The sequence below is a fragment of the Atractosteus spatula genome, chromosome 14 (assembly GCF_055471065.1).
Source record: "Atractosteus spatula isolate fAtrSpa1 chromosome 14, fAtrSpa1.hap1, whole genome shotgun sequence".
NCBI lineage: Eukaryota > Metazoa > Chordata > Actinopteri > Semionotiformes > Lepisosteidae > Atractosteus > Atractosteus spatula.
Window position 1 is genome coordinate 35,825,559 of NC_142719.1, and position 25,991 is coordinate 35,851,549.

At 38.5% G+C, this 25,991-nt stretch overlaps 1 protein-coding gene across 1 annotated transcript; it reads right to left on the reverse strand.

Moving 5' to 3' along the window:
- Positions 1-118: 118 nt before the first annotated feature.
- On the reverse strand, positions 119-11,056 carry pcdh12 (protocadherin 12). Its single transcript, XM_088932728.1, has 4 exons — positions 8,101-11,056; positions 7,061-7,152; positions 5,404-5,552; positions 119-2,121 (listed from the first exon to the last, which is right to left on the reverse strand). Exons 1-4 carry the CDS (start codon positions 11,029-11,031, stop codon positions 1,691-1,693), a joined length of 3,603 nt encoding a protein of 1,200 aa, XP_088788854.1. The 5' UTR covers positions 11,032-11,056; the 3' UTR covers positions 119-1,690.
- Positions 11,057-25,991: the final 14,935 nt, after the last annotated feature.

The following is a 25,991-nucleotide window of genomic DNA, read 5'->3' on the forward strand; positions in this document are numbered from 1 at the left end:
AGCAAATTATTCTTTTACTCTTCCATTATACATACATCCCCTATTGATTTGGAAATTATGCATTCTTACACTGATTAATGATGTGGTGAAATGTAATGATTGATGTAATGGAACATCGTTAGTTTTGTAACTTTTTTATTAAACAATATGTACAAAATGAAGTCCATGTTTGAGAACATGGAAAACCACATTACACTGAAGGTTTTCAAAGAAAATATAATACATCTTTTATTATACATAAATGTAACACTTAGAGAGCTCAATGTGGGCAGTTTAGTAGTTGTTTAATCTGAGATTAAGTTTTTATTCATTTAAATATGATTAAAATCATTTTATGTTTAAGTCGTTAACGCATTTAACCAAAAATCTTTTAATACTGAGAGTTATTTTTAATTGCTGTCTTGCTATGTTTTTCTTCTAAATATGGAGTCACAGTTCTAATTGAAAATTCATGTGAACTAGAATTTCAATTGTGTGTACAAGGGGCATAGGAGTATATTTTAAACTTTGGATAAAAATTATTTTGAAACTGACACACATCTCCATGTCTGGACTGAAGAAAATGCTGAAGCTCATAATTATAAAACCTTTCAGGGTTTCCAAGGGAATTATAATGCTTAAAATGGTGTAAGCGATTTGCATAAATAATATACTGTATGAGCAATGATTATCACCATTAAGTACGCTACGTGTCTAAAATCCATCTTATTTTTGCTCTTTAGGTTTTAATCAGCATCTGTTCAAGTACATCTTACAGATGGTATTGCTATGAATATGTATGTTATTGTTGTCATCTGTTTTTTAAAAACAGCGCACCAAAGTTTTATTTTAGTATTTTAACACATTTCAGAGTTTTAACAAATGTTACTTTCCTCACAATTAAATGTGAGGTGCTCCACTGTGTTGTACCACATTTTTCTATTTTTTTTCTAAACAATAAGCAGTCACTCAAACGAGTAACCGTATTTTAGTTGCCTAGTATAACAATTGATGTTACTTTTTTTACATTCTAGGAAACCAGAGAATGATGTCATGTTTTTTAAGATACTGTACCAATATAATAAGATAGCTCAATGTCTTCTGGAGAGCAAGACAAATTAGAAAAGTATAGATGGATTTAAATTTATCTGTGCTAAAGCAGCTCTCTGCATTCGAATTCAACCTCTGAAACAGTTATCTGCTTCAACTGTTTGGTAAACTCAACATCTCCACAGCTGGTGGGAATGACATTTTGGTGGGAAAGAATATTTTTTTCTGAGTCAAAACAATTCTTCTGTTTCAGTTTTTTGCCTTTGACTAGAGTATTGATACCTGTAAGCACTCAAGCAGCAGCCTCACAACATCCAGTCTCAGGTAATGCAATTGTTCTTAACTCATCAGAGCAAGATCTTTTTATAGGAGACATGGTGTAATGGTAAGGTCCAAGTGTCTCACTTTCTGATCCTTTCATAAAATTCAAACTCATTCTCGCCTGCCGGAAAACAGAAAATTCTGTCACGAAGGCTCCTGGTAGTAAAAAATGAATACAATCAAGGCAATCCAACAGATCTTAACAAAGTTCTTAACTCTTCAGAACCTCTGCCCCATTGAAACTTCATTGTAGGTCACGATAATGCAGAATCTCTGCTTCCAGAGTAGAAGCCAATGGAGTTTATTCAGCAGGCGTGTGCATGACCTTTTCCACTACAATCTAATAGTGGTTCTCTAACCCCATAGCGGAGGAATATGTCGCATGAGAATTGTTTTCAGCTGCCGGGCTTCGGGGCTGTTGAGCACCCCCTCCTGTTCCGTCCAGGCCCAGTGAGCGTCGATATGCAGCAGAGAGTCTGTAGAGCATCTCTGCAGAGGTCTGGGGCTGGGAGTCAGCCTTCTGAGTGAGCAGCATCTCAAAGAGGGTACTGACCTCAGAGAACAGGTGCCCAGGCAGCGCACTGCACTTACCAGGCGTCTTCCCAAAGGTGGAGAAGCATGTTGTGGCCTCCTGAAGAGCCTGGGGTGAAAGAGTTGTTTCCGGTGAGGAGTGTCCCTTGGGGACAAAAACATTCTCCCTGTAGTCAGCAGAGAGCGGCAGAGACAATCGAGCCATCCAGGCTGGGTCTGGAGCATCTGCAAACACGTCGTCTATGAACGAAAGTAAGTCCTGTTAAAATACACAATCACATCGCTCCTACAGAATTCAGAATTACAGGTGATTTTCCTTTAGGTTTTGTTAGGAAAACATACATTTGTTCACAAGAAACAGGTTTGTAGTTAAATGTAAATTGGCCATTTTCACCTATCTCTATCAATTAGTAGCAAAGCAGGGGTTGGAAACACAGGTGAATTCGCCAGGGACGGGATCATCTCATTTAGGGGAATCACACTCTTCGGATTCTCACAGGCAAATCACTGAACTGGCTGCACCTGGAGACTATAAAAGCAGTTCCTGGGGCAGTCAGAGGCTGTCTTTTCACGGACCCTCACGGTTTAGTAAGACAGTGAGTATTTTAAAGATAATTCAGAGGTAAAGATTTTCGTTAGGCATAACAGATCAGAGAAGGCTTACAGCGGGGTAATATTGGTATCAGCCTCGGTCGGGACGCCGGAAAGTAAGAAGATGGTTAATAATAATAATAATTTCTTACACTTATATAGTGCTTTTCTGGACACCCCACTCAAAGTGCTTTACAGGTAATGGGGACTCTCCTCCACCACCAGCATCCACCTGGATGATGCGTGGGCAGCCATAGTGCGCCAGTACACTCACCACACATCAGCTCTCAGTGGGGAGGAGAACAGACTAATGAAGCCAATTCATAGATGGGGATTATCAGGAGCCCACGATTGGTAAGGGCCAATGAGAAATTTGGCCAGGACGTCGGGGTAACACCCTAACTCTTTTTGAGAAATGCCAGGATATTTTTAATGACCACAGAGAGTCAGGACCTCGTTTTACGTTTCATCCGAAGGATGGTGCCTTTTTACAGTATAGTGTCCCCGTCACTATACTGGGGCATTAGGACCCACATAGACCGCAGGGTGAGTGCCCCCTGCTGGCCCCACTAACAACTCTTCCAGCAGCAACCTTAGTTTTTCCCAGGAGGTCTCCCATCCAGGTACTGACCAGGCTCACACCTGCTGAGCTTCAGTGGGCTGTCAGTTGTGAGTTGCAGGGTGATATGTGAACATAGCCAGCATGAGCCATAATGAGCACACCTGGCCAACCCGAATCAACCGAGAGAGGTTATTGCTACTGCTATCCAAGGAAGATACGGTTACAGTTCATGTGGAGACCCCCATGCCACGCTATCAGAAAGGGGGATCTTTCACACAACTTTAAAAGGTGCATTTACCACACAATAAACAGGGCATGAATGGAACAAAGCACCAAGCAGTCGTGTGAGTGCTGGGACTTCAGTATCAGTTGTAGGATCTTGAATAATAAGTAGATGAGTATGACAGACCGAATGGCCTTCTCTTATGTATTAAATGTTTTTTGTGTTTAATTTGAATATTATTCTGTAAATCAGCCTCACTTTTCTGACAAACATCCCTCTCACGTCTGCTACAGCTATTAATAAGAATGTCCTGGAAGCTACATTCTGTTTCCTAGTTGCCTAAATATTGCATGTGCAGCTGCATGAATGTGGTAAAGAAAAACAGATACAGAGAGTGCTGAGTAGGCCGTGCTGAGATTTTTATATCTTGAAACGTGCAAGCGCGGGTACCTAAATCTCTAAATATAAACCCCAAAACGATTTTATTCACAAAGATCACAGATTTTAAAAGACTGCATATAAATAAATGCTTGCAGGTCTACAGCAACGATATAAAATTAAGAGGGGTACTTCTGTGTAGGTAAGGTAAATGAAGTGGTTAAAGCAATTTCATTATTTAGACAAAGTTCACATGTCATGCCATTTAGACAAAGACATGCTATAAGAATATCTATAGAATAAGGCAAAAATAAACTGTTTATTCAAACCTCTTTTAACCTTTGTAGTGAAATTTAACTGCAATACAGCTTTAAAGTAATTCCAATCTCCTTATTACTGGATATCCTGGTTTTTTTCCCCTCTTTAACCACAGTCATTTTGTGTGGGTTATTACATTTCATTCAGCCCCCTCATTAAAGTTAAATACAAAGAAAGAGCCACTGTTGCTTGTTATTCTCTTAAAGGAGGCTGTATTTAATAAAACACAGTGCCATTGGAACTTAGGGGGAAAGGCTTAATGGTAATCAAGGTTTTCAGTACCACATATAAAACACACGGCTAATGAGTAACATAATAATAGTGCTGTTGTGTGTTATTCTCCTGGCGATAATATTGTAGATTATAAAGTAAGCGGTGTAGGGGGAATGCAGAAATGTGCAGCACTTTAATGAAAAGACATCAATGAATCAGAACAGTAAAGGATTTACTGTCATTACATTATATAAGAATTTCAGCATTTATAATGTATTTTTCTACATATTATACAATTGATCATTTGAAGTGATATTTCTTTAACCTGTTGTTACTTCAATGTACCAATGTCTGTAACAACAGATGTACATTAAATAAATTGGATCTTAGCAGCATTGATACGTATGTACAGCAGGAATATGGATGTGTGACTGCAGCTTACTTTTCCCCCTCTGTTTATTTATGTGAAGATTTCTAGAGGAAGGCTTTCGTGGCCCTGTGTCTTGAGAGGCAGTAAAATGAAAATCATGAGCAACATGGCAAAGCTCTGTTTTCTCTGCATTGTATCTGTCATCCAGAGAGGGGAATGTGAAATTAGGCCAGTAATTCAGCTGAGCTATCTACTGAAGGTCAAGAACAGTGAACCACAGCTTGGGCAGTAGAAGGGGGGGCAGGGTTCAGTCTTCTGAGATTAAATTACACTCTTTAACCTCTTCAAAATTACAGGACTTTATCAAAGTTGAATAAAAATAAAATATGCACTACAAAGGACCTCACAGTTAGGTATTTTGGTTAACTGCTTAAGTTCTGCACCTTTAGAACTGTTTAATCCATGTCTGGATGAGCATACATGTCAGAATGCATCTACAGCAGCGGCATTTTCTTCAGAGCACAAGTGTACAGCTGTTTGGTGTATTCTAAAATGTCTTTTCTAACAATTCTAAAATTGTGAGGTCACAGCCCTCTTCTCTCGTGAGCTATTTATATTCAGCGCAGTCTTTTAATACTTCTGACACCTGTTGGAACCAGAAAGAGAACATTTCAACACGACGCTCTGGCAGCGGGTTTCTTTAAGGAGGATGGAAAAGGGAACTAAAGGCAGTGAATGATGCGCAACAAAGAAACCTCCACACCCTTACTCAGAACACGCACTGGAAAAAAAAGTTATAATGCTTTTTTTCCACAGCATTTTTTGTTAAAAGTAGATTGTGCATTTGTCCAATGGGTGTCACCTTACCTGTGTTGCTGAGCAGCATGTCTAAACCCTCCCCCAGCAGGGGGTCAATAGGAGAGTCTCTCCCAATATCCCAGTCCACATCCCCAGCTTCACTTTCGCCATGGCCACTGTCCTTAGTGCTCAGCCAGTCAGTGTCCTGCGCGCCAGACCTTCAACACAGCAGAGGAAGGAGAGGGATTTAACCCCGAATACACCCTGGGGTGAAGACTTTTCTGTCTCGCCTTGTTAACTCTCCACCTACACCTCAAGGTCTTTCAACCCTTTCAAGATACATTAGTTGTGGCACATTGGTTGGTGCTTCATAGGAAAATGAAGAGCTTTTACTGGCATCCTAAAAGAAAGAGGGAAAGGGGGGGGTGGATGGGCCAGGTTCAGCAGCCCTTTAATGAGGCCTGAATCACAAAGTTGAAGGAGGCAATTCACTAATTATTACAAGCCATTTCAGGTCTAGCACAGGTCTCTATAGGAATGACTCAGAAGGTGTCTGCACAGTTCCCGAAGGGTATAAGCATGTGTCACAGGACCAAAATAATAACTCACTAGTGTTTAACACATGCGTCAGAACCTAAGGATAGGATGGCGACAGATGGCAGGTAAATAATAAGGTAAAAATGAAATAACCCGAGATCTGCCCTGAGGAAAAGATATGGTGAAACAGTCAAGGCGATCAGTACAGGTCATGACTGAACCTCCGTTGCACTATGAGCAATGAACTTTCCCGAGTTAAAAAAATCGTGTCTTGAGTTAAACATTTCAGAGAAATGGGACGATTTTTGGTATTTTTGGAAATAAGTACACAGTAGTTCCAGACAGGAGAGTTTAGTAAGATTGTTTTTAAGTGCAGGAATGAGTCCTTTGTGGATGGTGACTCATGTTTAAAAGTTATGCACTTGATCCATTCTAGTAGTAAACCTTTTAATCAGAGCAACAAAAACACGTTGGATATGAGCTGGAATTACAGACATCGCAATGGGCCATTTTCTTAGATTGATCTGTTCTGAATTATAGTGTTCCTAGTCCTATACATTTAGCATGTCATTTGAGTTAAATAGGTAAGATATTTACCTTAAGTGACATTCTTATCCTTCTAAAAAAAAACAGGAAATTGGCTTGAATTTATCATTTCCATCATATATCAGCTGTGTTTTATTTTTTTTTGTACTCAGAGAACAGCGTGACGACATCAAACGTATACCATTTCAATTATTAGAATAATGTACACTTTTACACTAACATCGCCACACGTTTTCAGTTCAGAGAGAAATAGCTTTTAAAATTGTGATAATAAAATAATTAAAACTGAAGTCAAATTAGGGAGACTGTGCTTTAGAGGCTTGGCCTTGATCCCGTTTTGACCTCACCATTATCCCTGTTTGCTTAAAGGCCAGTCTTGAAAGGTGAACATACTTTCAAGAGTGTACTAAAATACATTACTTACATTAATCACATAAATATAGCAATCACCTCCGTGGTGGTCATTATTAAAGACTCTGTGCAGACATAAGTTCTTTCATTGCATAAGACTCAGCTGCTGAACCCTTTGAGGAAGGATACATACAGCCATCCTACCGAAGATACCTGGATCCCTGATTAAAATTCAGTTTCATTAGTCTTGAAACAAAGGGAAATAACAGTGTAGCCTGACTCCAGTGCTCACCTGCCAGCTCTGTGAGAGTACTTATTTCCCCGGAAGTTTGGTCTTGGCTGTAACTGCCCTTGATGCAGCAAGGAGAGCAGCTGGGAGATTTGCTGTAAGACAGGAAACCACACAGTGAAGGGGAAAACATTTCGACATGTAGTCCATTCTTCCATATGCTTCCTTCCAGGATGACCACTACAAACACAGCTATTTTGGACTGAAATGCCCATTCAGCCTCTCCAGCCATCTCCAGCATTCCTCTGAGAGTACTAAAACCACAGTTTAAAAATGAGGATTTAAGATCGTATCAAATAATAAGTTACTGTAAATAGTGTATACAGCACATTTAAAAAAGAATGCACTCATGTTTTTTCTGAAAAACAAAGGTGAGATGTTGAATCTATATAAGCCATTTATAGACTATTTTCACTATCATTTAAGAAACAAAAGTGTTAATACAGTATATGGAAAAATTGTTGAGGGCCTGTACATGCAAAGCATAGATTGTTTTTCCATGTAGGTCCATTTGAGCTTACTTTGCCATTTTTTCATAATAGCTGGGGTTGATAACTAAGTCTCTTGGAAAGCTGTAACGCAATACTGAGTAAACGACTTGGTATAATTTCTCAGATGTTCGGCAGGGCTTAGATTACTCTGTGCTTTATGAGTATCTGAATCCTTTTTCAATTTTATCTGTCATCTGTCCCTTGAGGCAGAGTTTTAAAACAATACTTTGAAAAAGGCCTAACAGATATGAAAGGCGTAACGCTACATGAGCTCAGAAAAGCTCATCTATAAGAGCCTGCAAGCAGTAGTTTAAAGATCTGTTGAGCACATGAATCACAATCAGATTAAAAAAAACACAGTTCTCAAAATCTATAGTTAGCTTTTTCTACAGGGTTAAACAGCACCAGTTAACTGAAAGCTAAAAATAAAAAAATGGCAAATCACTCCTTGTCTCTCATATTATTATCCAAACAATTTTTCTCTTCTTACAGTACATGTATGTATGAAACTAACTGGACAAATAGGAAATTGTAAAGGCTTGTGGCACTAACCTGTACCTCTGGCGAAGCTGAGGAGAGCTCAATGGGACTATACTCAGCAAAGGCGGCCATGGACATCCGAACAAGATTCCTCAGAATCTGCTGGTGATCTTCCTTATCTTCCTTCATCTTACAATCCACATTCCTCTGCCTTCTCAGTGTCCTAAATGGTGGTGAGGAGGGAGCCGAATCTGAGGTTCCTTCGGAGCTTTGCTGAATTTCGGGACTGCCCTGTCTCCTCAGGGTTCCCAGTCGAGAGGAAGGTGTGGGGGATGCAGGGGCCTCTGCTTGGACCTCTGAGTTCTTGGTTCTACGAAGGGTTCTGTAAGGAGTTGCTGGAGTCCTGGGAAGAGACCCGTCAATTTCTATGTTACTGGGTTTACGGAGGGTCCTGGGAGGATGCAGAGGTAATGTTCCGTTGTTGTCTGGGAAAGTCTGGTTCCTTAAAGTTCTGCTAAGAGATGGAGAAAGGTTGAACTGACAAGGAGGAAAGAATGCTTGGGTTTCAGGTATTTCTTCTTCCTTAGGAATGAAGGGCTTTTGTGGGTCTTCTAAGGCCTCTTCTTTTCTTCCTCTCAACACAGGAATTAACTGGATGTCAGCTTTCTGGATCTGCTTTTGTGGGCGCCTGGGGTGTCTGGTGTAGGTGCTCTCGGCCTGTCTGCAGTTGTAAGCCCGGTTGTCTCGTTTTTCCGTTCTGCAAAAGGTCGTCACCAGTGCTACCACCACCAGGAGCAACAGGAACGTAGCCCCAAGGCAGATAGCCAGCATCATGGTGGAGCTAAGCTGCCCTCTTTGGCCAGGGGAAGAATTCTTTTGGTGATCCAGCAGATTAATAAATGTGATTTCCAAATTAGCTTCAGTGACAAGTGGGGGAGAGCCCAAGTCTGAGACAGCTATATCTATCTCAAACACCTTTCCAATCAATTCTGTAGCATTGCTGGAATTTACATACATCTCCCCAGTTAACTGGTCCAGTAAAAAGAGGCCATCGGTGTTTCCTTTAATTATTTTATAATGAAGCATTCCGTTTAGGCCTGAATCCATATCATGTGCTCTGATTTTGGTGGCTAGGTAACCAAATGGCTTCAGACCTGCTGTAGAATGGTTGCTTGAAGGGTATTCAAAGAGGTAGGTACTTGATCTGTCTCCCTGCATGTCTCCCAGTTCAATAAATATCTCCCCCTTCTCAGTGTTCACAGGGATGGTGATTGATGCCCTGCCCCTCTTTGACACAGGCTCTTCAATAATGGGAAAGTTGTCATTGACATCCTGTATATTTATCAGGACAGTAGCACTGCTGGTCAGAGAGGGCTGTCCTTGATCTGCAGCCTCCACAATAAGTGTAAAGCTCTTGAATAGCTCAAAATCAAAAGACTGCCGGGCATGAATGTAACCAGTAGTGGGATGTATGATAAATTTGTCTGAATCCTTAGATTCCTTGATGGAGTAAGAAATCTTCCCATTGAGGTCAAGGTCAACATCATGAGCATCCACTAAAAGGATGAGGTAATCGGGTTCATTGTTCTCCTCGAAAGAGGCCTCATAAAGTACTTTTGAGAAAACGGGGGGATTGTCATTTTCATCTAAGACATGGACAGTTAAGTGTTTCGTGACAGACAAAGGAGGTGTTCCATGGTCTTTGGCTACCAAGGTCAGGTTATACTCCACCCTACTTTCCCTGTCCAAGACACTGTTGGTCACTATCATGTAATTGTCACGATGGATCTTCTTCAGTCGGAAGTGACCGAGCCCATGCTGGATGTGGCAATGGACCTCTCCATTACTCCCTGAATCTGCATCAGACACCATCACCAGTGCTAGGAAGGTTTCTTTAGCAGCACCTTCAGACACTGTAGCAAAAGCAGAATCCTGTGGTGCCCAGGTAAAATGTATGTTGGGTGCATTATCATTAACATCCAGTACTTTAATATGGAGCTTACAATGTGAAGGGATGGCATTGGGTCCCAGATCCCTCGCCTGAATATCAATTTCATAAGTGTGCTTTTTCTCATAGTCCAATTCCCCAGTGAGGTTCACTGTCCCAGTCTTTGGATCAATACTGAAGAGGTTTTGCACCTCTAAAGGGGCATGTTTGCTAAAAGAATATTCAATTTCTCCATTGGCCCCTTGGTCAGGGTCAGTGGCCTTAAGGTTAATTACTGTAGTGCCCCGGACTGTATCTTCACTGAGGTCAATGGCGAGCAAGCTTTCTTCAAAGACTGGGCTGTTGTCATTAGAGTCCAAGACGTTGATCTTCACCAGCGTGCTGCCTGATCTGGGGGGATTGCCTTTATCCCAGGCCACCAGGGTTAACTCAAAGGATGACTGAACCTCCCTGTCCAGTTCCTTGATGACCACCAACTCTGCATGCTTGGTGCCGTCTGAGTGAGTTATAACATCCAGTGCGAAGTGCTGGTTGGGGGAGAGAGAATAGGTCTGGAGACCATTTGGTCCTGCATCTGGATCCAGTGCCCTGTCCAGTGGTATCCTCATGCGCAGCATTGCAGTTTCCGATATCTCAATTTCCTGCTCAGCGCTTGGGAAGGTGGGGCTGTGGTCATTGATGTCCAGGACCTCCACATTCACCTGGAGGAAGCCTATGGCACCTCCAGTATTGAAGAGCACATTAAAAGCAATCAGACAGAGACCAGTATCCCTGCAAAGGGTCTCCCGGTCTAGCTGACCCTTAGTCAAAACCATTCCATCTTGTAATCCAACAACAAATGGTAAGGGTAGAGCCTGCTTCACAATTTGAAAGTTGTCCAGCACTCCAGTTTCTCCCCTCACTTTCAAGTCATCAGCTAATGTTCCAATCCTGGTCCCACTTGGCTCTTCTTCCAAAACCTTATATTGAATTGTCAGAGCAATAGTGTCTGAAGAGGAAACAGTGATCACCAAGCAAAGAGCCAGAATGGGCAGCTGAGCAGCACATAAAATCATGGTTGGATCTTGTATCACGTTGGATTTTGTAGAATGTCTCATTTATAAAATAAATAAATAGCCAAACAGCTTGAATATAAAATCTGAAAACAGCACTACAATAAACAAAGTCAACAGTATATTTGGAAGGTACACAAATAAATTAATATTTATATATAACAACAATAAATGTCACCAATATATATATATATGGCTTATTTAAAAAGAAAACATTTCAATTCATTTAACAAATAACACTATTTTTAAATAAATTTGATGACCAAAAGAAAAAAGCAAGCTTAAAATGAAAGTTTAATCAATAAAATGTAAAGCTAAAAATGTAATATTTTAAAACTCTGGATATAAAAGTATAAAACCTCTAAATATGTCTATTCTAAAAGCCCCAATTGCACATTGAAGGAGAGTCATTATAGCAGTAGAAGTGGAGAACTAGAGTTATTTTATGCACTCACACAGCTGCCCATCTCTGATTCATGCTCCCCGTCTTCTGAAATTTGGAAACAAAGTTGGATCAAAGTGGGCAAGTTTGCTTGTGACACACATAGAGCACAGCCCAATCGGATTGAAAGGCAGAAACTGAATGCAATGCAGACAGACTCCACCTTTCCAAGGAGAACAGCCCCTCAGGAAACTGGGCAGGAGTTAAAACAACATCCATGTGCTTTTAAAGAAACACTATCCTTCTTTTCTCACAGGCTGCTGCTACCCCTTTGTTTAACTTTTAAAATAACTCATCAAAGCTTCTTTTCAGGCTTAAGTTTCAGTACGTAAATTGGAATAGACTTCACTACTCCATGTGTCTCCCCAAGCTGAAAGCAGGCCAGACGAAGTGTTATAACAGAGTGACGTAAGGTCTAGTCACCCATTAAAATATCGAGATAACATTTAGCAAAGATAAACATGTAGGCAAATGAAAACTTGTCATTTTCAAAGGTTTCTTAAATTCAGAAGTGAATCTGTCTAGACTGTTGAAATGTAGTTTGGTTTCTGTTTAAAAAATTAAGTTGAAAAGAAATACATCTCAGTGTAATTGCTTAGATCAAAGATGTTAAAGTGGTATTTTTTATAAATCCTAAAAGTATGGGAAATGTTTGAAGTTGAAATTATTCAGATCAATAGAGCTCTTTTGTACATTGGCAATACAAATAAGTTACCCATATGATAACGCTTTTTGCAAGTAACTCAGAATAGGTCTAACTGAGCAATTAAGGACAATTTTCTTCCATTTTTCCATGACAGCTGTTTTAAAAGAGGTCAGTTAAAATAGGGGTTGGGTGAAAGTAGTGGAATGAAGCTGACATAGTGATACACACATATATGGTACAGAGACAAGCTGAATGGAGAAGGTTTTAAAAATATTATTGTAATTTTGTTTGTTTTTTTTACAAAAAATCAAGGAGAGGTGAAAAATAGCATGAGTTTCTCTCAAGGTGAACGTGGAAATTTGATCCAAAAGGTTAAGTCCATAACATTTGATGGGGGAGGGGGGGGTAAGTCTTAACTTTGGCACTTCCTCTGTTATTTATTTTTCTTCTTGTGCGCAAGGATGCTTTCCCAGTGAAACCATTAACACAAACAAACCCACCAGTGCACAGGCCAATAAAGCTCATTCCCAAGGAGAGAGTAATGGATAGTTTGATGGCCTCCAAGAGATTTTTGAGATAAGAGTGCTTTTCCCTAGACCCCCCGTGATAAGCCAACTCAGAATAAAGATAAGGGTATTCAGCTGCCAGAACTTTACTCACTGCTTTTGTAAAGCTCTTTCAAAGGATTCCCCACTCTGTGGTGCCTGAAGCCAATTATATCAAAGAGAAAGTCAGAGACGTTAAAAGTTTAACTATAAATCTGTCACATTCTGTTAAATCTCAAATTCACATTTTCATTTGCAGCACACTGTATACGAATTTACTAATACCATGTAAATTGTCATTTTTAAGAGGTTTTGTTATATCTTTGACTTGGCTCTCATAGACCCCCCATCTTGCTGCCTGAGTCTTGCAGAGAAAAGAAAACGATAAAAAGTTAACATTTCCGTGATCCAAGCAGCTTACTGCTAATAGATCTTTTGATAATTCAATGAACTATTACCAACGTACAAAAAGAAAGGTTCACGCAAAATTATGTTTTTCAATAATCTTTTGAAAGAAAGATTAAAGTTCCATAAAACCTGTAGGGGAAAGAAAACTGGTGTTTTTGAAGAAGAGATCTAAGGATTTCTGGCAATGAACTTCAGATGAGACCCTTTCATGTTATTCCACTCTTTATAAAGAAATGAGCTTACTGATAACCTTAAGGAGATAAATAAGAAACATACTAAAAAAATCACGGCAGCTTTTGAGGTTGTGAAGCATAGAGATTTTATATACCTACAATTACTCCTCTTAGGCATCACAAGACTTTTTTTTTCAAAACCTCCCTAAAAGAAAACCCATTTTCTGAATACTGTGTACAGTATTAACTGTATATTGTTGCTGTATCAGGTTTTATTGAAAGCAGAACTTCAGAGTGTCCCATTATTAAAACTAAATCAGCAGTCTTCTAAAGCAGACAACCACTAACATATCCAAGGCAGAAATGACAGACTGGGTGTGTCAGATTTCTTTTTCTTATCAATGAACTTGAAAAAACCATGCCTGAAGTATTTTTCATCATTCTGTCCTGGTACAAACAATACTTGTCCTAGGATATTGCGAGAAATCCATCTAATTTCCTTACTCTACCAGATAGATAGGTTGCATTTGGATATTTGGTAAACATCTGCTAAAAGTGTTGTTCTTCAAATTTAATAAAATCTTGTGACAGACTTAATCAACAGAACTTGGAAAAGCATCTGTTCACAATGGCCTTTTTAGCTTTGTTTTTATTTTAGTTTTTTAATAGTTACAGTACTGAAGTCAAGATTAAACCATACATTTTAGCAGACACTGCAGACAGAGACACAAAGATAAGTAGAGGCAAACATAGCCCCCACTGAGATGTTAATCAGCATTTTGTGGCGGCTCATGCTGTCTTCAGGCTTTAAGAGCTTCAGTGTGGTTTTTCTCATATCAATCAGCACCATTTCTGATCCTCAGACCTGACATGAGTGGGCCAGCACCTTAAAGACCCCGGTCTGTTCAGGTTGTGCAAAATAATGATTTTGTTCGTTGTTGTCTCTCTTTATGTCAACTGCATGAATGTAACTAAACACCATTGTGCTGTAAAACAATAGGATATGACACGCAAGAGAAGAAAAACAGGAAGTCTCCCGCTCACTCACACCACAAAACAGCAGACAGGAGTGACAACAGGATCTGGCTATTTTTGTTTAGCTTGTTTTTTAGATAGATGCACTATATAAAGATATACATAAACATATGAAGATGTTGGGTTATGTGCCCAGCTTCCTGTTAGACATTGTTTTCTGAGTTTTTGTTTAACTGTACACGCTTAATGTCATTAAGTATCCTTAACCTGGCCCTCTCGTTGTTCCTTTTATTAGTTATCTACAAACAGAAAGAGACCGTTCCTCTAACTAGGATCACAATTAGAGCCATCTTCGAATCATGTGACACTGTCTTTTTTATATATCATTAATCCCCATGATTTTCAGTTACTTAAAAAAGTCTTTCTGGTAATTCAATTTTCTGTTAATGGTGTTGTAATAAGCAGTTTTCTAATGACAGATGGGCAGAAAGTCTTATTTTAATGTATGGTTGAAAAAAGTTTAACTGAATTGCTCATTGTCAATTTTTCCATGCAGTACAGTTAACCAAAATTCTGTGCCTTGGCAAACACATGGTTATAAACAACAGAATGTAGACCAAGGTTACTGTTACACAAACTAAAGCCAAACCTACAGACAGTAAGTGAATTGTGCAAGAGTGCATTTCATTTTTAGGGATTGGCTGTAAGAAAGGCATCGAATGTAAGAGGAAAGGAGGCAGCTCCTATATCTCTTCATCCAATTTGAAATGGTGAGCTAAGGAGCAGAGGAAGTGTACAGCTGTACCAGCCCTGTGAGGGACTGATGTGAGAATAAAAACCCATTTCCTCCAGCTGTGTAACACACTTGGCACCAGCCCCTCTCCGCAAATCTTTCTGCCTCTTTTGTATGGCAACGAGTCGAGGAAGTGCTGACGAGACAAAGTCCCTATGCCCTTTGAAGGTGGAGATAATTCCTGCTTCCCTGAGTGAGCCTGCTCTGTCGTCACTACAGCAACAACAGCCTACAGTCACCTGTTCAGTCCATTAGACTGATAGCATCTTGCCCTTGGTTGCTGTTGACATTTCTGAGCAAGTTTGTCAATACTTCGCTAATGCAATGAGATACGGTTCTGAGAAAAAACAAACAGAGATAGAAAAACAAAAAAAAACTCTCATCACATGCAGATGCTCTTCAGTGTAACAAAATCCTGGATGATTCCTGAAATTTATGCTCAGTAACACTAGGCCTTTTGAAAAGCAGTTTTTTTTCTAAAGACAGTTAAAGGGGTAATTTTGTGGAAACTGACTCATCCTTCTAAATTATAGAGTGCCTTATCCAAACCATATTACAATAAATAGACATAGCTTTTTCCATATCAGTGTCCATTAAATTCACAGATTTTTTTGTTCTATCAGTTTATTACAGCAACTTTGAGAGTATCCATTTTTTATTCATTATATCACTTGCATCTGACAAGTTACAGTGTTTGGAATTCTGCATCCCCTTTTTTCAAAGGACAGAAGCAATGAAGCTATATACAAACTGCTCAAATAAACATACACAATTTAAAACAATACTATTCTTATGTGAAACCTGCTGCTAACTTTCTTACATTGCATTAAGATTGGTTTGCTACAAGTGTGAGAAACACTTAAGGATCCCATTACAACCATGACTGCACAAAGTGTATATTGTGGTCTTCTGTGGGGACATACAGATTCAAGAAATCCAGAGTCCAAACCTGGATCAAAGGATGACAGCCATAAGCCAGCCTGCCAGCTTTGTACCATACGTCACATTTTAATTATTTTTCATGAAACACCACAACGAAGCCTCAAACAAAGCACAGAGTCAAGGAGACTTTAAGAAATAAAACATCTGGAGGGACGTGGTGGCAACTGCAGCCGTAGAGAGGGACTAAATGACTGTGTTTCATATAAAATCAAGGCTGGCAGAGGTTAAAAGAAAGCACCACTTCCCCAAGTCAGGGTCACAGTCACGCCTCTACCTCCCTTTCCTTTTGAAAAGCCAGAGCCAAGGCAGATCTTCTGGCAACCTGCCTGCTCTTAATGATTTACGAATGGGAGTCTAAGGATGTTGTGTTTTCTGTCAGAGAGGCTCCATTCAATTGAACAGGTAGGTGTCTACTGTATATTTGTCTTTTGTGTTGGAACTGAAATCTGTGTTTACCCAGAATCTTAAGGTTGTGTTACAAACTTTTTTAAAGAATTTGAAGAACCGAGGTAAATTTTCAAATACAGAAATCTGTATTTGAAAACCCACAATTTAAAACCAGCAATTTAGACAAATACGTTTTGTTGTAATCCCAGTGGGAGACCAGTTATCAGTTTTATGGACCAGTTATCCGTCGTTTCATAGATAAAAAATCATCTTTTCAATAGATGACGTCTATTAAAGAATACATATGGAAATATACACGAGTAGGATAATTAAAAATGGCTTCTGGTCTGAGCAATACCTTCTTCTGTGCTACTTTGCTTCTCTGCATTAGTTCAGTTACACATCTGTGAAACTCATGAAAATGAAGCTTTTTCACCTCAAGCTCAAGAAAAATAACCCTTGTCTCAAGCTCACCGTCTGCCCAAACATTTATAAATTTGTACATTTCCCTTTCATTAAACAGTAACTGTAGCCTTCACATTTACTTGCACATCTGTGTTTACCAGATGATTGATATTTCTTGCCTACAATAATGAGCTCTGCCACAGTCCCTGAGAATCTGTGATCCCTCTGATTGATTTAGTACAGCATTAGTTCCAGAATTCCTAAGGGATCATCCCATTAGCTCAGGTGAGAACACAGCCTGTCTGATGTCAATATGACCTAGTGTCTTGTAGTCTAGGATAAGCATTGTACCCTGCTAAGATTAATATGAGTTATATTATTCAAACACATCACATAGATGAATCTGGAGAATGTGGAAGCATTGCAATCAGTAATGATACACATTTTAAAGTCCTTTAAATCCAGGACAAATAGTGCGTAGATGGAACTGGTGGTGTGTGACTGGACTCTTTTATCTCTTGTCTTATTTTTTGAGGGGACCGAGGTGAGTTTGTTGATTTACCCCCTCATTACCCCCCCTCCCCCAGCATCCTTACAAAAGTTTCCTGTTACAGGAAAATGCAGAATCCCAAAAGGCTTTGTGCCAAAAACATAGCTTCCTGCATCAGGATGGTGGTGAAAATCCAAGTCAAGTGAATGAAGAAAAGTAAATTTCCCTCTGTCTTTATTCATTAAACGTCAGAACAAAGGCAGGAATACTTCTACATTTTTCATTATTTGTGTGTTTATTATTTTTAAGACAAACTGCCTATATCCTAAAAACCCTAATCAAATGGTTCTGTGAGAATATCAAGCATCACTACTGCAGCTGAGTACCATTTTTGGTGGTTGATTAATTACAAATTCTCTGATAGCATAAATCAACACATTTTATCACAGCAAAATTAAAAAAATAACATGATAACACGTATTTGCCAGTTCAGGTTTGGCTCAGTACAACTGATTTCACATGTTCCAAATAAAGTAAAAAATAATTTTTCCAAAGTGGGCAAAATCCTTCTTTAAATTAGCTGTTTGATTTAACTTTTCTCATGCTTATTTTCTTTGTCCCTAATTCACAGGTTTATCAAGCCTCCTTGAGGCCACTACGTTTTGAGATCTCTCAACAAATCTAGGATGAGGGTAGATGCTTACCTTTTCATCAAACTGAAATGCCTTTCTCTGAGTGCTGTAAAGTAATAATTTCTTCTATCTTACAAAAATCACTTGAATCTGGACAAGAAGAGATCATGTGTCAGTACAACTATAGCTAAAGGGGAAAAAGTTAAGTCATTTTTTAAACAGATGTCTAAAGGCTAATTCAGGAGATTAGGTTTCTCTCTGTAGCTTTAAGGTGTACGTATTGACTGAACTACTATCTTCAGTAATGTTGAACAAGACATGGCTTTGGTAATACACTGCAGTCAGAGTACACTGTACAAAACCAGAAATAGTGGATTCTGCAAAGTCCAATAAAAGAAGAAGCAGCCTTTTCAGAACATAGTTTAAAAACAGTTTTAAAAAAAACCTCCATCTTACATCTTACCTCCATCTTGGAAAACTGCACCAATCTGTAAATGGTTTATAAAACTCCAACAAACTCAAAACAAAAAAATGTTCAATCAGAAATTAGCTTCACACTTAATTAATACTTTAGCTGTTTCCTGTTATAATTTTATGCTTTGTCAAGAGCTAGCCACGTCATTCCTCCTCACCAAATAGCTTTTCACCTTTAACTGCCACAAATTTACAATATAATTTTCAGGAAAACAACAGTCATCTTTTATGTAGCAGGTGTTCTGACATTTTACTGAACAGAAATGACATAGGTAATTACATAGAAATTCTGTTCAACAGTCGTCTTCAATAGGGCTGAACCACAGGAGGTCTACTGTGAAAGGCACGGAATATTTGTGTTTGTAGCCACCACTGGAAGAATTGTAAGCTGTACATCTGCGCCACATGCCTTAAGGTGGGATTCTGAGCCTGTCCACTGTTCTCTGAGCTCTAGTGGCCATGTCATCCCTGCTCATGTCACAAATGTTCAGCTGGGGTTGAAGCCTGGTGGGTGGGGCATCCCAAGCGTTGTCACGTTCTCATTTTATGAGCAATAGTAACAAGAGCAGCATGAGGATGTGTGTTGTCCTACTGGAGTATTGTAACATCAGGATAATTCTGCTGGAAGAGCAGCACGTGAAATCAAACAATGTGTTCTATGTAGTGCTGTGGACATGTTTCCATCAATCACTACAGATGAGTTCAATAGCAACTAAATTGCACTAAGACCATCTCCCTTGGACTTCCCCACTGATTAGTCGGTTGTACTGTACAGTTAGAGCAATAGCTGCAGTTAGTTTACAATTTTGCAAATCTGTGCTACAGTAACTGACATTCATCAGCGTGGTCTAAACAAAATCCTGCTTCTTCGTTAAAGAGGACTTGGCTCTGTTGCTAGAAAGTTCACATCAGGAGACTGAGGGCACTTTGAATCCTTTCTGTGTTTTCCTTTCTTGATTTTAGCAGGCTTAATATTCAACAGCCCATCAATTGTGCCCAGTGAACTTTCTCACTAACAAGCTGATTTGGCACTTATATAACAAAGTCTCTTAATTATTCAGACATGAATAATCATTTAATCAAAGTAATGCCATAAAACATTTAAACATTCAATCAGGAACCAACATATGTTTTTCCTAAAAATATACATGCAGAAATAGAAGTTTCATTATATGCTCAGTATATGTCACAACTACATATCCATGTTCGATTCAAACTTCCCATCTTTAATTTTTTAATGTGGTGTAGTAATTAAGTAGAGAGTTGTAGTTCAGTTTATCCTATTTTTGTATCTCTGTTTAACAGCAATAGAGCATGAGTCGAACTAAAGTCACTTCAAAAGCATTGCTAAAATATTACCACATATGGCCAATTTTCTCAGTTATAGCTGTGACTTGTTTTGGATCGTAAGTGGTTTCTGCCTCCTAATGTTTACCAGAAAAATGCTAACGGCTCTCATATTTTACCTTAAGGGGGAGTAAGCTAACATAAAAATGAATTGATAAATAGCTGTTAAATGATACAGTTGGCCTTAGGCCCAGTCTTTCTATTTGAAGTGGAAAGTCGGTGCTGTACACAGACAAAAACTCTTCCTCATTTTTGACCTAAATAATGTGTTAAACAATATTGATATTGTATAAGACATTCGACCACTAAACTAATTTCAGTTTACAAAACAGCTCCTTCACCCTGTCATGAATGGCACAGACATACTACAGCTTTCCTGGGAGAACTAAATGTGATTACGTTACACGTACAAGACTAATTGGATTACATTCAATTTTGAATCATGCCATTCTGCCTAGAGTTACCGTACCATATGACTGCTGAACTGCAAAATTGTTTACTTCTGTTGTTTTATTTCTCAAATGAGGTGTTGATCAATTTTTCTCCTCTACCATTTTTTATATGTATGAATACATAAAAATACTTTTATTTGGGTAAACAAGTGTGGTTTCAAATAGAAAAATAAACAGTAGGTGCCTTCACTCCTGCTGAATCACATGTTCAAGGTTAAATATCCTCAAAAACATGTTTAAAGTCTGCCTTCACCTTTTTATTAAAATGATATGTTCATACAAGACCATTTCTAAGGAAAGTCACTGTCCGAAAGAAGTCAGTTACAGTTACAAGTTATTCTTGTAAGAGATGACTTAGAATAGAATTGACTTAAGTTAGAGGAAATTGTGTTGAGAAGAAATGTATTAATTCACTTAATAACTACACATTATTTTGATCACTGTCAACAATCGCTTTTAGAAATTATATTTCCCAGATATTGTTGATTTTTAGAAAGTAATTCCTTAGATAATTTATTTGTAACTATTATTGTATATGACACTTTTTAAAAGTACAGGTAACTTTCCTTAACTCTGTACAGGTCTAAGGACTGTTTATAGCTACCATTCTTACTTGTGCTGGGCAACTCTATACGGACATTAAACTTGCTGATGAAAGGATGTTAATGCAATGTGTAGAGGAAAACAAATTTTCTTTACAGTTGAATATACAATATATACTGTATATACAACACTCTGCAGCTCACAAAAAATATGAATCACGTTTAGCCAAGTAAATCATGTTTTTTCAAAAATATAAAGGTAATAATAATTGCTTACACTTGTACAGTGCTTTTCTGGACACTCCACTCAAAGCGCTTTACAGTGGAGTAATGGGTAATGTACAGCATCCACTTGGATGATGCGACTGCAGCCATAGTGTGCCAGACTGCTCACCACACATCAGCTATCAGTGGGGAGGAGAGCAGAGAAATGAAGCCAATTCATAGATTGGGATTATTAGGAGGCCATGATGGGTAAAGGGCAGTGGGAAATTTGTCCAGAACACCAGGGTAACACCCCTACTCTTTTCAAGAAACACCTTGACATTTTAATGACCACAGAGAGTCAGGACCTCGGTTTTACGTCTCACCTGAATGATGTCCCCGTTTTACAGTATAGCGTCTCAGTCACTATAATGGGGCATTAGGACCCACAAAGGCAGCAGTGTGAGCACCCCCTACTGGCCCCACTAAACACTTCCAGCAGCAACCTTAACTTTTCCAGGAGGTCTCCCATGCAGGTACTGGCCAGGTTCACACCTGCTAAGCTTCAGTGGATTGCTAGTTGTGAGTTGCAGAGTGATATGAAAGGTATGTCTGAATGCCCTGCACGTCATATGTTGATTCATCTTCCTTATGTGATTTAGACATTGTGGATTATTTTCAATTAAACATTTTAAAAATGCATGCTGCAAATCCTGTACCTAGAGCATTGATTCCCTCAACTAATAGTTCCTGAGAGGAAAAAGTTTTAAGTGCTACAATCTGAGCAATTAGAATATTTAAAAGAAATGGCCTTTTTAATGAATGAATTCTTCCTTTAGGAAAAAAGGTCACTCTACTTTGTACGCCTGAATGAGCTACATTGGTTACATGGAGCCAAATTCAAATAACATTTCACGTTAAGGTTAATGATAAAGTGGTCGCTGAAGAAGAATACTGTGGCATTTGCAAGAACATTGGAATCTCAATATACTATGTCAATTCTACTAATCTTTATCATGTGGCACGTTTTTAAAAACTAAAAGTTAAGCAAGGAGACTTGAATAAAAAAATAGCTACTCACTGCACTATCAAATCAATGTGTTCTATGTCAATAGTACCATTGAAAATGATTAAGGAATCAGTTGAAGCAAGGCCACAGATTCCGTTGCTTAAGAGTATTGTCTTACAGAACTAAATTGAAGTCACATTATACATTTCATCCTTTCAATCTCCACTTACTTTATAATATTTGCAATATAGCTTTTTTAGTGCCTTTAACAGCAGCTCTGGTAGGTCATTTTAACCATGATTACAGGTTTCTGAAAAGCTTCCAAAAGGTACTAGTATATAAATAACAACTTCGTTCTAACTTTCAGATAGAGAGAGAAAGAAGAGTTTATTTGCCATATGTACATGAAAAATGGGATTCTTATTCGTGCCATTCTCTCAGGACATACACAGTATAACAAACTACACTGTAAAACAGATAACACCACACAATGTAGACAGTACCTTACAAAAACAGTAAATAATAGCAACAGTATGTACAGACAACAGACAGGACAATAAATGTGGTAGAACATACAAATCTATCAAATCTGTTCGTATGTATACCAAAATATCAAAAAAGCTGTTATTTTGTTGCACATAAACCCCAGCAAATACTAAGTAAATCAAACTTCATTATTCCCATTTCGATAAAACTTCAAGCCATTTTGATTTAAATGACAGAAGAGAGGAATGGCGTAAGTCTTTGTGTGACTCTCTGTTGCAGCTGACTGCTGGCCTCAGTCTGGTGAGAGGAGATAGGAAAGCTAGTTTATCCTGAAGAGAAGTACGTTAATAGTCCACAATTGCAGGAAGCTTTAATTAACCCTGTGAAATGCTGCTTCCTCTGCACCTGAAGAGCTCCGGAAGTATGCTGGACCTTAGTGTGCTTACTTTTTGGCCAGAAATCAAAAGCATGCTGCATACTTTGTTTGACAATTCTGCAGTTTTTATAGGTCACTTTCAAGTGGAAACTGATGATTCCTTCACTTGTAAAATGTTGTATGCTACATTTTGTCTTCTAAAACATTCACTATATCAACATTCCTTGATCAGATCAAACCACCACTTTCTCCTTAAGGCATCATACACATTGTATAACTGGCTGCACTTATCTGCATCATTACATGAATGAACAAATGCAGCAGGAAATTCAGTTGACAAGCTACTTATGTAAACAGGAAGCACTGTTTTACAGACGAATTCCTGCTTCATATTTCTAGATTTCTAGATTCTATATCAATAACAGCAATTACATGTAGATACTTTGTTAGTAGATAAAATATACCTTTGTAGGAAAAGAAACTTTTGAAAAGAGCTCATTTATGTCTTGCAATTAATTGCAATTAGGGCACTGCTCATAGCACATTAATTTTCAAGAAACACTTCCATAAAACAATAAGATGAGATATGTTTCCAAACTAAATAAACAACAAATGCAACTATAAAGTTACCTGTTTACAAGACATATTAAGTAGAATTAGACATTATCAAGTTTGTTTTATCCTTATGTTCACTGCACTATTTCTCAGTTTCTCAGTAAATTTCTGCCTGTAACAATTATGCATACCATAAAGCAACAGCCAAAACAAAAAAATAGGATAAAAAATATTTTTCATAGATTGACTTCCATATATAGGTTCATAATATTTTCCAGTTATTTTAGAGACCAAAAACATATCAACTGGGGCAAAAACATATCAACTAAATTAGAAAAAAGTTTTTTTCAGTATGTAGGAAGACTAGTGATTATTTGTGTTTCGATGATCATTGCTACGTAAATAACAAAGGGTGATACCCACATACATTTATACAACATTCATTATTAAAAATCAACTTTTTTAAGAAGAAAAATGCAATAAGATTACCAAAAGATTTGATTTTAGAAAAATGTGAACAGGAAACAAGCAATTAACCAGCTTGAATACTGAATACCAAGTCACACAAAGCAGTGATTTGACCGACAGGTATCTAGACAATTAAATTGAACCAGTGAGAACAAAATGAAAATTTAATACATTTTTGCAACACAAAAAACAGAGAGATTATGTGTTGTATAACCAATGCAGAGGGACATATTAAAGTCTAGACTTCCCTTTAACGTCAAGCTCTTATTCACCCATCTAATAGAGAGGGGAGCACAATGACATGTTAATTAGGGTTACTGCACCACAGCACTGGACTCCTGGGTTGATGTCTAAGGTTAATGTCACAGTCTGTGTGAGTAGCTCTATGTCCACATGGTGTTCCAGGTTTTTCTCATGTTCTAAAGATAAACTGGCGAGGTCAACTGGTGTCTCAAAATTGTCTCTATTTGCTTGCATTGGTATGTGTGCCCTGCATTAGACTGGCAGGCTATCTAATATGTAGTCACTCTTTGTACCCTGTAGTAATTGATAGGAGTAAGCTCTAGTTTGCTGCAGGAATAAGCAGCTTTCTGATAGTGGATGGATAGTTTAATAAGTACATTTTGGGAAGTCAATGATAGGATAAAGAAACTGAAAAACAGCCGCAAGCACAACACAACCAAATTCAGTCATTTAAAATAATCATAATTCTTAAGGCAGTCTGACCTCCTGTTTACATGGTGTCGCGACAGAAAGAGAGCACATTCTGCTCTGAAGATTTTGGTCTGCTTGAATTGTCTCCCGTACTTCAGAAACAAATTATGGGGGGGGGGGGGGGGGGAGAGATAAGTTGTTTTTCAGGTCATGAAGGATTTTTTTTGTCATACAAAAACAGTACAGTAGCTAAATACGGCCTCCCATCAGAAATACAATCCTAATGGCAGAATTGATTTGGAGAGCACTATTTATTGGGAGAAACTTCTACAAGGGTGGTTTGCATTGGATCCTCGCTAACCGTTTTGCGTCCCTTGTGGGTTTTGTACCCCCAGTTTTGTCCATGCGCCTGGAGATGGGCTGTGGCCTCTGTTAGCATGTCCAGGAGGAGCTCCACACGCACCCTGAGATAATTGTTCTCCTCCTCCAAGGCCCGGTTCATCCTCTTCAGTTTCCGAAGGACCTGCTTGACTCGAGAGCTTTTCTCAGACGCTGCCGACACCCACTGGCCTTTGAGGAAGGTGAATGTCTGCCCACCGAGAGTGAGGACAGGTGGTCCGGGGTCCAGGCCCAGCTCCGCCATTCGGGAGGTGTAGTCGAGTACGTAGAGAGAGGAGAGAGAGGCCTCCTGTCTCGGAGGGACCTTTTTGGGGCTAAACAACCAGTACTCAGAATACAACTTACTAGCTGGGTTGGGTATTTTAGGACTGTAGGGAACAGAAGCTGCGTCGCTCATTTTTTCAAAAAGTTCCCTCAGCCGGAGCATTTATTTCACTTTTGTTTTCTTATGCAGTCACGCTCCTTTGCTGAGGGAACATCAATCATAGTTAATGAGGTAATGTAGAATTAGATGGTTTTTTTTATTTAGACTAAAACGTATTCTATTTTAAACACAACTTTGTAACTAATGTCTCTCCAGATGATAGATTTAAAATAATTAATTGTGCATTCCTTTATTGTCATCAGAAGTCTTGTTCTTGATCTACAGTTTTACGTATGTCACTGCCTCAAATATACATCGAAGCATCAGCTTTAAAGTCAGATATGTCGATACAAGAGCACAATATTCTTACATTCAGTAGCCTTGCTTGTCATACTAATAAATCTGACATTCTAGACTTCCACAGGTAAACCAGACTTATACAGCAATAAAAAATGTATTTAAGGAAAATAAAATGATTTACTTTTGTTCTTTTAAAAGGAAATCTCACATTCTTTAGAAATCATGATGATTATCTCTCTACTTTTCCTGAATACTAATAATTAAATTCTTACCAGTGTGTCCCAGCAGTCATATAACTAATTCTAAAAATGTTTTTGAGACTTGCATTAAAGGGAAATAAGAGACAAGGTTGAAGAGACAAATAGAAAGAAGAAATAATGGTCTCTCTGTTTTTACATGATATATATATATCTACAATGCTGCTATGGAGACAGAAGGGAACTTTTACTGACAGTTAAGCATTCTAGAAGACAATGACAATTGATCTACATTGTG

Excerpts from the sequence above, each read along its gene's own strand:
- pcdh12 (XM_088932728.1), bottom strand. The coding sequence starts at position 11,031 with ATGATTTTATGTGCTGCTCAGCTGCCCATTCTGGCTCTTTGCTTGGTG. Across the intron at positions 5,553-7,060 it reads TACTCTCACAGAGCTGGCAG|GTCTGGCGCGCAGGACACTG; the intron begins GTGAGCACTGGA and ends GCTGTGTTGAAG. Across the intron at positions 2,122-5,403 it reads CATGCTGCTCAGCAACACAG|ACGACGTGTTTGCAGATGCT; the intron begins GTAAGGTGACAC and ends TTTCGTTCATAG.